Here is an 11138-nt window from a genome sequence, read left to right as displayed (position 1 = left end):
TTTTTCGACTCTAGGGATATCCCGCGTTTTTTTATATCCCCTAGACGAAATGATGGCGCCTTTTTTTCTGTCGATTTTATGACGATGACATAGATGTCTGTATGTTTTTAATAAAAGTATATAAACGAACAGCTAACAGAAGGCCAAATAAATAATTCAATCAGTCATTGTTTCCCACAAGTTGTCCACAATATTCACTAACAGTACGTTTAACATTAAATTCACAGAACCCATCAATTTAACCCATTTAACCCATATCGTCGGTAATTAATTTTATTGTTCAGTTTAAAATTTTTGAAAAGTAATAATACGCGTTCAGTAACTATTTAAGATACTCTGTTATTTTTGCTATGAAATATCTACTTGCTAACCCTTATTCTAATTACTTATGTTTCACGTACGTTTGCTTAATAAAATATGTATATTTAAAATAAAAATTGACCGTCCGTAAAAATTTTAGTTCACCAGAAACAGATCTAATAATGAGATAATGCAAGAAAATTTAGAATTTTCATAACTTCCTCAGCATATGATATACCAATTGTAATTTTGTTATTCGAAACGTGTAGAAAATTCTTTTCTCGTGATCTCATTTATAGGGTCATGAGAAAAAATTTCGCAGGCCACGAAAAATTGAAGAGAAAAAGAATTTTCTTCTATACGATTGTATAGATTTCTTTGGTTTTTGTTTCTTAGATGTCGCCACGTTTGTTTTCCCAACGAGTGGTATAGTCGGTGTCGATGGACTCGGTGGCGTTAGTAGCAGACAGTGGAGCTTCCATCACGTTTGCGTGTCATATGATCAATTTGTGAATTGGTATTGAATTCCTGGGAGTGTCTCGATTTTACAGTTCTTGCTTTTAAAACAACAATGTTAAAACTATTCTGGGGTTTCATAGCTGTAATCGTTGCAGGTACGAGTCCTTCATAAATTTCGAAATAATACATCGAGACATAGCTCTTAATTGCTCGGTTAATTAAGTATATCGAAGATTACTAATAACATAAAATATAATGTTACTTTTTTCGAATGTTGCAGTAAAAGCAAGCGGAGATTTCGTAGTTCTACACAGTCCGAACAGTGTTTTGTTCAACGGAAATGAAGAAGTGGAACAGAGCTTGCTCAAAGAAGTACTAGCCGCTGCTCTAGGTTTCACTGTTAAGCTGGTTTGTTTTTTGATATTCTATGCTTTAACCAAGTAGATTACAAAGAAATAAATTTTGGAATACGATTTTAAGGCATAGATATAATATTCCAACTTCAATTCTACATTGTAATTAATATTATTGCAGAGAGGTACGTGGAGCGGTATTTCCATTGCCGATCCATTTAGTCTTCCAGAAGCTGTAGTCGCGGTAGCAATAGAAGGCGTAGGGTCTCTAGATATCCCTAGGGGCAAAAGGTTTCCTTTAAACGTCAATGAAGTTGAAGAAACTACATGGCAGGCTCTTAGAGAACGCTTGGAAGAGAGAGATAATGATAACACATTAGTCAGAATATCCTTAGGCGATGGTCTCGATGCTGTAAGTATTATGATAACACAATAGGTTTTTAAATATATTAAAAGTAACTAAAGAATTAAAGTAATTTCTAAATAATATAATTTCAGCTGGGACAGTCTGCTCTTGGAGAATTAAAGCCAACCCCCATCGACGAAGCTTCTTTGAAAGCCTTGAACTTAAGGAAGGAAGACGATAAAAAATTCCTAGAAGAAGTGCAATTGCTCCATGCTATCGCCAAGAAAGCACCTTCTGCAATTAAACCAGACTCGAAATCTGATATTTATTGGCTAGTTATATCTGGCTTGCGTCCAATCTTCGACGATTATGGATATAATTCGACCACATCTAGGGAAGCTTTATCATTATTGAACAATGCCCTGAACATTATTCGCGATGCATTTGTTCAGGCATACGATGGCCAGGTAAGAATTTTTTAGTTTTAATGTGTTGAAATCAGCAGGGATCTGCGATATTTGATATTCGATAATTGATATTCGATATTCGATATTCGATAATTGATATTTGATATTCGATATTCGATATTCGATCTTCGATATATTCGAATCTCAGGACCCCGAAATGTTCAATTGTTTTGTTAATATTGTTTAAAGTACAAAGTCAAAAATTGTTTGTTCCAGGTATTAATTGTGGCTTTCACAAACGATGCAAGCAAGGTACATCATATCCGCTCTGTCACAATAGGAAGGCAAAAACGAGATACTAACGAGACGGTTTGTATTTGAAATTCTATTTTAATTCATTGGACTAATATCTGATCATCAATCAACTTTATGTAAACTCTTACCATCGATAGTACACGAAAACTTGAACGTGTAAACTGTAGTATATCATTATACAGAAAAACTAAGTAAAATATATAATGTTTCAATTATTTCAATATATTTTCTATGAATAACTATAATTAAAAAATTTATTCATTTTCTGATACAATTACGTTTCATCGAGTAATTTCGAATTTTTGTATTTTTTTGATCGATGTAATTACAATTTAATACAAACTGAATATTTTAATTCCTTTAAGTTTTATTATATGTTGATTTTTGTGGAAGCTGCAGGTATAGGTGGCAGATTGGATCTTATTTGTTGGTTGAAATATACTGAGATTTTTTTCACGTAATAAACATGTCAGGTACATGGTTTTAAAATATTTTACATCATTTAATCGTGTAAACAATAGTATTGTGGATTAGACAGGGTGTACCGATGATTATGCGTATATTTTTCAAGGTGAATTCGACGCTCAGAAATAATGAAAAAGTTCGTGTAAACATTTGTCCACTTTAACCTTGTTGCCTATATTTCATCTTTTATTTTGGGAACGAAACGCGAAAAAGCGAGACAATACCGTAGGTAAAGTGATCTTCAGGTCACATAGGGTTAGTAGGAGTAAACATATACAATGACTAACGGAAGTTAGCACTTTAGCACATCAAATACGTACGTTAAATCGACGTATTAAAAACAATATATTATTTACAGCAAGGGGGGTGTTTCAGAATTGTGTTAGTAAAATTAGAAAATAATTCAACCATGTACGCTGTATTTAAAACAATATTCGAACGCCACAGATATCGTTAAATTTATATATAACTAAATTTTTGCACTAATAATTTCTCGAAACCGTCGTTCCATAACAGGGTGCTCGGCCAACCCTGGGAAAAATTTTAATGGGGGATTCTAGAGGCCAAAATAAGACAAAAATCAAGAATACCAATTTGCTGATGGAGGCTTCGTTAAAAAGTTATTAACGTTTAAAAGACCAGAAATTTTTTCGGTGAAATTAAAAAATTTCAAATCGTCTTAGAAAAAATATTTTCAGGTCCAGGGGTCAATTACAAGCATTTTTAGTGAATAGACACACCTTCGAAATCCTACTCAGTTTCGAGAAAAAAATTCGAGTAGATGTTGAAAGTTTTGGGTGAAATTAAAATATTTCAAATCTTTCTGAAAAAAATATTGTTAGCTGTGGGGGTCAATTACAATCATTTTTGGTCGTTACACATAACCCCGAAATCTTACCCACTTTCGAGAAAAAAATTCGAGAAAGTGTGAAATTTTTCGACGAAATTAAAATATTTCGAATCGTTCTGAAAAAAATATTGTCAGCTGTGGGGGTTAATTACAATCATTTTTGGTGAATAGACATACCGCCGAAATCCTACTCAGTTTCGAGAAAAAAATTCAGTACTGGCGAAACTTTAAACGTCAATAACTTTTTAACGAAGCCTCCATCAACAAATTGGTATTCTTGATTTTCGTCATATTTTGGCCTCTAGAATCCCCCATTAAAATTTTTCCCAGAGGTGTCTTTGTCAATAGAATTCCATAATTCCATTGATTTCGACGTAATTTCTTTAAATCAATACTCGTTTCTAAATTATAATAAACACACAAAACTCGTACACACGAAGTACAAATCCGACCTCCTCGTTGCGTACTTTGGATAATTCTAATCTAATAATTCTAATGTCGACAACAAAAAATTGTACATCAATTTTCAAGAGATTGCAAAGGGTAGACTCCTACCTTAAAACCCATTGTAAAACGAATCGTAAAAAAAATTTATTAAACCCCGAGGAGTTGTTCGAATTTTACCATCAAAATCCTCTTTCTCCAATTAGTTCATTGAATTGAAGTTTTGCCATATAGAAATGCCTATAACTTAGAAACAGGATTAGATAGGACAAATGTTTACATAAACTTTTTTCACTATTCCTGGGCGTACAATTAGGAATTTTCGACGGACACATTAATCTATGGAAACCTCGATTGCAATTGGTTTTACTTTGTGCGGACAATAGTTACATTCACATTGTACGCGCATTAAAATGTGAACTATGTCTAACACGTATATCTTTTATAGGATGATAAGATTAAAAATGTAGAATCTACTTCGGAACATACACAGCTGCACAATGATGCAGATTTGACTAATAATAATAATATTATAATTAAGGTATGTCATTACTATTGCATGGACAAATATTTTTGAATTAGAGTTAGCTTCTTGCATGGTTTCTAAACATGTTGATAAATTATGCAGTACAATATTTATGACACTATACTTAAATACGTTCTTTTCGTTTCATCCGTTAACTTGTTAAGAAATGTACAACATAAACATTTCATTTTACTACAGATCATACTGGGACATAAATTCAGAATTATTAGGGTACAACACGTTTTTACCCTTTGCACTTTAACTATGATTTCTAGGCGCAGGCATTGTCCGGTGACCTACTTTAAGATCTTCCTACACTTTGTCAGAAATAAAATATTCTATTTCCACATTTGAAACTCCTATAGGATAGAAATAAACCGGGTTTATTGAATATTTAAAGTGTTGAAGCACAAAGGGTTAACATTAAGACTCAAGGCTTTTGGTACTTTCTTTCGCACTGCTTTAAAATTCTTTTTAAACGATACTACAGTAATATCGTGCAACATACATGATCGAATAAGTCTTAAATAAATTGATTTGATCACATTTCTCAACCGAACCAGTTTCTCTGCAATACAGTAACGAGAAATTTAGTACAAAGAAGACATAAAATGATACGTACATATAAAATACAAAAGTGTAAGGTACACAAATGTTTTTTTATCATAACGTAGTAACAGAAATATAATCTTTTTTAAAATTATTTAATCGTTTGAAATTTAAGGTTTGCGTCATGTGGAATTTCCCATTTTGATGAGAGGCGTTTTATACCTGGAATTTCGCTGGAGAATTTTGCTCTCAGGAGTTAAGGTTTTTATATAAGGTAAGGCAATTAGGCATCTTCCAGCATGAAGACTCTTTCGCCTGTCTGTGCAAAAGAACTGTTAACTTTTGAGAAAAAAATTCTTCAATGGATTCCAAGTATTAACTTCTTTACAGGTAATGGGATTTTACATAGTTTGACGTCACTGTTTATTTTTAAAATGGCACATGTACCTTTTTTACATTGCCGCTCGTCAATATTAGGACACTTAGTTAAAACATTGTTTATCTTGGGATTATTATAAAGAGAAGAATTCCAATAATCTAGTTGGGATTATTTTAAAGGTTGAACCTTGTACTTCCGCATTCCTGAGCTGAATTTTTTTGGAGATTGTAAAGTGACAGTAATCTCTAAGTTCATGGTAGTTCAGTTAATTAAATATTTTAATTGAAACTCAAAAAGATTAAAGAACAGATTCGCGTGTGATTACAATATGCTTAATTTATGCAAAAGAGCAAACTGAAGTAAAAATTCGACACATTTAATTAATTAATTAAATTGATTAATATATGTATTGTTATCCTTTATTAAAAAATTCTATTTTATTAGCAAGCGAGTATCGTGAAAAATATTGGCGATAACAAAATGTTACTATACGATGTTAAAGTGTTTCAAGGGGAACATGTTTTTTTGCAAATTAATTCTTTTGTGTTCAGCCATCGAGGTACTGACTCCTTCAGGGTCGCTAAGTTTCTTTTTAAATGAAATCATATCTCAGTTGCATTGGGAACTATCTGAACGGTTTCTAATACAAAGAAACTAAACTTCCTAGATGGGTAAACGTTCTGAGGCATTTTAGCTTTGCCTGATAACACTTGTTAACATCGTTACTATTTTTTGGAATTATTCACTTGCCACACTGGGCAATCTGATTACAAGCAAGTGTAGGAACAAGTATAAAGAAAGACATAGATAACGTTGAAACTAAAAACAATTATTTTTCTTTTTATCGTTTTATTAATCAACTGCTTTTTGAAATAGCTTCTCTTATTTACAAAGTTATACATTAAACAATGCATTATATTTTCACAGTAGTCGTCGTCGTAGTAAGGTGTACATCGAGGTAACACAAATTTAAACACAATACGAAAATCGGGAGTAGTTTTGGGAAAAATTTTAATGGGAGATTCTAGAGGCCAAAATAAGACGAAAATCAAGAATACCAATTTGTCGATTGAGGCTTCGTTAAAAAGTTATTAGCGTTTAAAGTTCCGCCTGTAGAATGGCAATCTGCGAACAGCTGCGCGCGCATGGTAGTGATTCTCAGTCAGAAAACTGTGAGACTGTCGATACGCCACTAAGTGGAGTCTCTTATGCTGAGTGAGAACCACTGTCGCGCGCACGCAGCTACACGCGCAACTATAAACGTTAATAACTTTTTAACAGAGCCTCCATCAACAAATTAGTATTCTTGATTTTCGTCTTATTTTAGCTTCTAGAATCCCTCATTAAAATTTTTCCCAGGACTGACCGAACACTGTGTAAACATGAATAGAATTTTTATATTATGTTAAAATTCGACATAGCATTCCTCAAGAATAATTATATTTCTTACACGATACAAAATGGACAACTACTGTGACCGAATTGGATTCGGTTTATTCTGAGTTTTGCAAACATAAAGGTTGATTCTTATTAGCGCTCAAGGTGTGCAACATTCACGCGATGCTCACGCCCGATAAAATAAACAATATTTGTGTTTAAACGCATTCATTCTTATTTGTATTCATTTTCACCGAGTATCTTTTCTATTTTTTCCACATGATAATTTGTCATTTTTCTGGCGTTCCAAAATTTCTTGTTTTCTTTTTCTTGTTGAAGTGAGATATCTTTTTTTGTTTCCTTAGTCCACATCTAACGGTAGACCTATCATTGCTAGATTCTCATTAGACTATTTTTTTAAATATGAATTCAAGACGTATCAAGCTTAAGTATGGTTTAAATCGAAATGCACGTGGTGATCTCGATAAGTAATCGAGTATGCTAATGTACGTATTCCATGAGTGTGAGCGCGGCGTGATTATCACTTGAGTATCGCGTCCCTTCAGCGCTAGTGGGACACGGCCTTAAATCGTTCACATAAATACATGTACTTATAGCAAAATGATCACCAAGATGAAAACAAAAACGTCGAAGACGAAGAGGATACAAACATAAACATTGATAGTGCTAGCAAATACGACAGTAACGTGAACAGTACCACTCCAAAAAGTGATTCTCGTGATGATAGCGGAGTCACTGAATCTAATCAGGAATTGACTAGTACGGAGAGTAACATATATTTTAACACACAAATGATAGGACAGGTATTATAAACACTTTAATATGCATTTTAGAATTTTCTTTTGCATATTACGTGATTGTTTTAACATTTGTTGTACAATCAAAATTGGGGTACACTTCTCATGGAAATGACCGATATACCCCCGTTTGTTTCAACAGTGTACTACAATTTAAAACGATAGCCCGTAGTTCTTATAGTTTTTTAGCATACAAGTTGCTAAGTATTTTATCATCGAGAATCATTTCTTAGCGAAAGTTGTTTGAAATTTTAAAGTTTCTGTTGAATTATTCATAGTATTAGTAACCATCCATTATACGGGATGTCCAATACACATGTATCTGTGTTTTTATTACGAAAATATAGTGGGAGTAAAATTCCTTAAATTATAAGTATATAAAATAAAGTTTAGTTCGTCGTATTAAAAATGCATTCGTTATAATTAATTCGCTGAATAAATTTGGTGTATATTTTGGACACCCTGTATATGCACATGTACAGACGAGTCTCTTAAGAATAGAATTGTAAGTATTCCCAGAATTTTTGTTGATACGAAAACAGTTTGAAGACGGGAATGTCCGATTCGAAGAAGCACAATACAGGATGTTCGGCCACTTTTGGGAAAAATTCGAATGGGAGATTCTGGAGGTTAAAATAAGACGAAAATCAAGAATACCAATTCGTTGATAAAAGCTTCGTTAAAAAGTTATTAACGTTTAAAGTACTATTCTGACCAGAAAATTTTTCGGCGAAAAAAATGAATTCAAACCGTTCTGGAAAAAATATTTTTGGCTGCAGGGGTCAATTGCAATCATTTTTGGTCATTAGACATACCCTCAAAATTCTACTCACTTTCGAGAAAAAAATTCTAGAAGGTGTGAAATTTTTCGGCAAAATTGAAAAATTTCAAATCATTCTGAAAAAATTATTTTTAGTTGCAAGGGTCAATTACAATAATTTTTGGTCATTAGACATACCCTCGAAATCCTACTCACTTTCGAGAAAAAAATTGTAGAAGTTTTGAAATTTTATTAATAAATTCGTTAATAACTTTTGAACGAAGCTTTTATCAACAAATTAGTATTCTTGATTTTCGTCTTATTTTGGCCTCTAGAATCTCTGATTAAAATTTTTCTCAGGGTTAACCGAACATTCTGTATAAAAAAAAAAATGTATCAGCTATTTATATTTCAAATTCCACTTAAATGTACTGTCTTGAAATCTCAGAAACTGTAATTTTAACAAAATTCAGTTTTATTTTATAACACAGGATTCATTGGAGATATTATGAAAACGTTATTTTTTAAAAAATATTTTCGTATAACCAAAAACTCTGGAGACACTTGGAATTCCAGTTTCTGATGCGTCGTTCTTACATTAGGTGTATTAAGTTTGCTTGTAATGCAGTGCTTTTTAGTATTACTCTTGGAAAGTAGCTTTCTTGTTACAGTGGAAATTTACAATGCATGAAATGTGTGACGCTGTGTATTACTCGATAGAATGCATGGTATATTTATACGAGAGAAATGTAATACGAAAATCTGTTTTAAAAAGCCATCAAGTACCGTTAGTAATTTAAAATTACAGTACGATTATGGAATTCGAACGCAGAATATTAGGGTCTAAGACATATTTACCATTATGTCGTGCAACATTTCATGCGTTAACTTTTCTGTACGAGCATCGACTGTTTAGCAAATGGCCTCAAGCCCACCCACCCACAACCGATCAGCGGCTGTGATCGATGGCCGTGACGACACTTTAATTTTTACGTTTGTTCGCTAGATTTTGTTTTGTTCAAGTTACAGGCTTCCATTGGCAGTGAACATAAATTTTCGAGAAACGATATGCAGTCGTAGACGTTTTTAACATTGAATTTTTAATCTTAGACATTGCATCGGAACCTTACTTTTATATTTTTTATTTTTCGCCATAGTGAAATTTGCGACGTTCCCCCCCGATGGAAATTAGGCCAAAACGTGACTATTTGGATTGATTTAGTCACGGTTTATTATCCGTAAAATTTAGTCTAACAAGAATAATAATTAAAACATTTTTTATGATAATCTTTTGGACGAACAGAATCCAACGAAATTAATTTTATATGTAATCTTTGTAATTATTCGCGGAGCAGGTGAAGTTATAAGTGTATTTATATCTTTCGGTGCGTAGTGTGACTAATTCGACTACCGAGTAGCATTTAGTTAAGAAACGAATGAAGACGATTTAACTCGTTTTTCACCACGGAGAATGCAAGTATAACGTAATTCATACTAACACAAATATTACGATCAAATGCATAGATTGTTTTAGATGTGTAGACGAAGAATCGAAGAAACGGAGGACGTAAAAGCGTGCACAAAAGACGAGTTAACTCGTCCTTTCCAGTTATCGGCTTAAATGCATAAAGCTTTTGAGTTTTAGGCATTAAAAAAATTTAGAACAAGTCTAACAAGCGTATTAAGTACTAAAAAGCTCTTCTAATGTTACAAGCAGGGTGTAATTGTTTAAAACATCAAGTTTGTTTGTTGCAGAAAATCCATAATCTTGCGAAAATATACTCGGCGGATTATCCTATCATCTTTAATATTCTATTATGGTTTGGAGTTGTTTTTGTTTTCTCACTCCTTGCTATTTGCAGTACGTAACAATTTTATTGTTTTAATCGAATAACGTGCACGATATGGTATTTTTTTTGTCTAATTTTGATTTGTTGTAAATGCAGTTGCCATTTCTCAAATGGATCCAGGACGGGATTCGATAATATACAGAATGACCTCCAATCGTATGAAGAAGGATAATTAAATGTAAATACAAGTTAATGATGTTTAAATTAAAAAGATTGTGTTATATAAGGTGTACTTAAACTGTCATCTTTACTTCATAAACATGCACAATTCCATTTTAATTTCATTTTTTAAAGTACCAAAAAAAAAAAAGGTGTTAAACATCTCGTTATCGGTAATACGATCGTTGTAATATATTTATATACATATTAGTTGTATCCCATACAATGCAGTCAACCATACAATATTTTTTATTGTGTATTTTATAGAGTATTGAGTAGCTGCATCGCCCATGTATAAATGTATTATAGTCTAAGGCTTACAAATGACTACACCTAATAATAAAACATGTTTAAGCGTATGGTTATGCAATAAAATAATAAAAGGCTAGAGATTTTTAGGAATATTTTGATGTTCGTGTGATAATCATTCTACAGTTAATTTCGTGCATTGGCAGCCCTACTCGACCTAACCTCACTCGTGTAAGTAACTCGTTCTCTTTTTCAAGCATCTTCGATCAAAATATTGTTCATATATTTGTAAAACATAATTCAATTATTTATTTTCAGTAAATATAGACACGGGATAATTTTATTATCCACTTCTTTCTTTAATTTTATCAAGCAAATGTTATTTGTAATATTCCAAATTATCTGTACTCTGACAATAACCTTATTTTTCGATTTCTATTTTTCAGTATTACTGATAGTTTAAGATATGAAAGTTTAGTGGTTTCCGTATGACGAACAATTTTATTTGTTCCCATTCTCTGATATAATTTTA

At 32.3% G+C, this 11138-nt stretch overlaps 1 protein-coding gene across 4 annotated transcripts; it reads left to right on the top strand.

Moving 5' to 3' along the window:
- The first annotated feature begins 743 nt into the window (after positions 1-743).
- Positions 744-10761, top strand: Atp6ap2 (ATPase H(+)-transporting accessory protein 2). 4 transcript variants are annotated; one of them, XM_076776044.1, is made up of 10 exons: positions 744-914; positions 1040-1167; positions 1294-1524; positions 1611-1925; positions 2142-2234; positions 4388-4480; positions 7388-7594; positions 10104-10209; positions 10295-10376; positions 10627-10761. In XM_076776044.1, the coding sequence occupies exons 1-9, from the start codon at positions 872-874 to the stop codon at positions 10372-10374; spliced, it is 1296 nt and encodes a 431-aa protein (XP_076632159.1). In that variant the 5' UTR covers positions 744-871; the 3' UTR covers positions 10375-10376; positions 10627-10761. The 4 variants fall into 4 exon arrangements, with proteins under 4 accessions (XP_076632159.1, XP_076632158.1, XP_076632160.1 ...); XM_076776043.1 differs by having other exon boundaries at positions 10295-10761; XM_076776045.1 differs by lacking the exon at positions 4388-4480 and having other exon boundaries at positions 745-914; positions 10295-10761.
- Positions 10762-11138: the final 377 nt, after the last annotated feature.

The sequence above is a fragment of the Colletes latitarsis genome, chromosome 10 (assembly GCF_051014445.1).
Source record: "Colletes latitarsis isolate SP2378_abdomen chromosome 10, iyColLati1, whole genome shotgun sequence".
In the NCBI taxonomy this organism is placed as follows: domain Eukaryota; kingdom Metazoa; phylum Arthropoda; class Insecta; order Hymenoptera; family Colletidae; genus Colletes; species Colletes latitarsis.
Note: the sequence above shows the minus strand (reverse complement) of the source record. Positions and strands in the feature narration are given on the sequence as shown.

Bases quoted from the DNA above. Each gene is read 5' to 3' on its own strand.
- Atp6ap2 (XM_076776044.1), top strand. From the start codon at position 872: ATGTTAAAACTATTCTGGGGTTTCATAGCTGTAATCGTTGCAG. The intron at 1,168-1,293 runs GTTTGTTTTTTG...ATATTATTGCAG, and splicing joins TAGGTTTCACTGTTAAGCTG to AGAGGTACGTGGAGCGGTAT. The intron at 10,210-10,294 runs GTACGTAACAAT...TTGTAAATGCAG, and splicing joins CTCACTCCTTGCTATTTGCA to TTGCCATTTCTCAAATGGAT.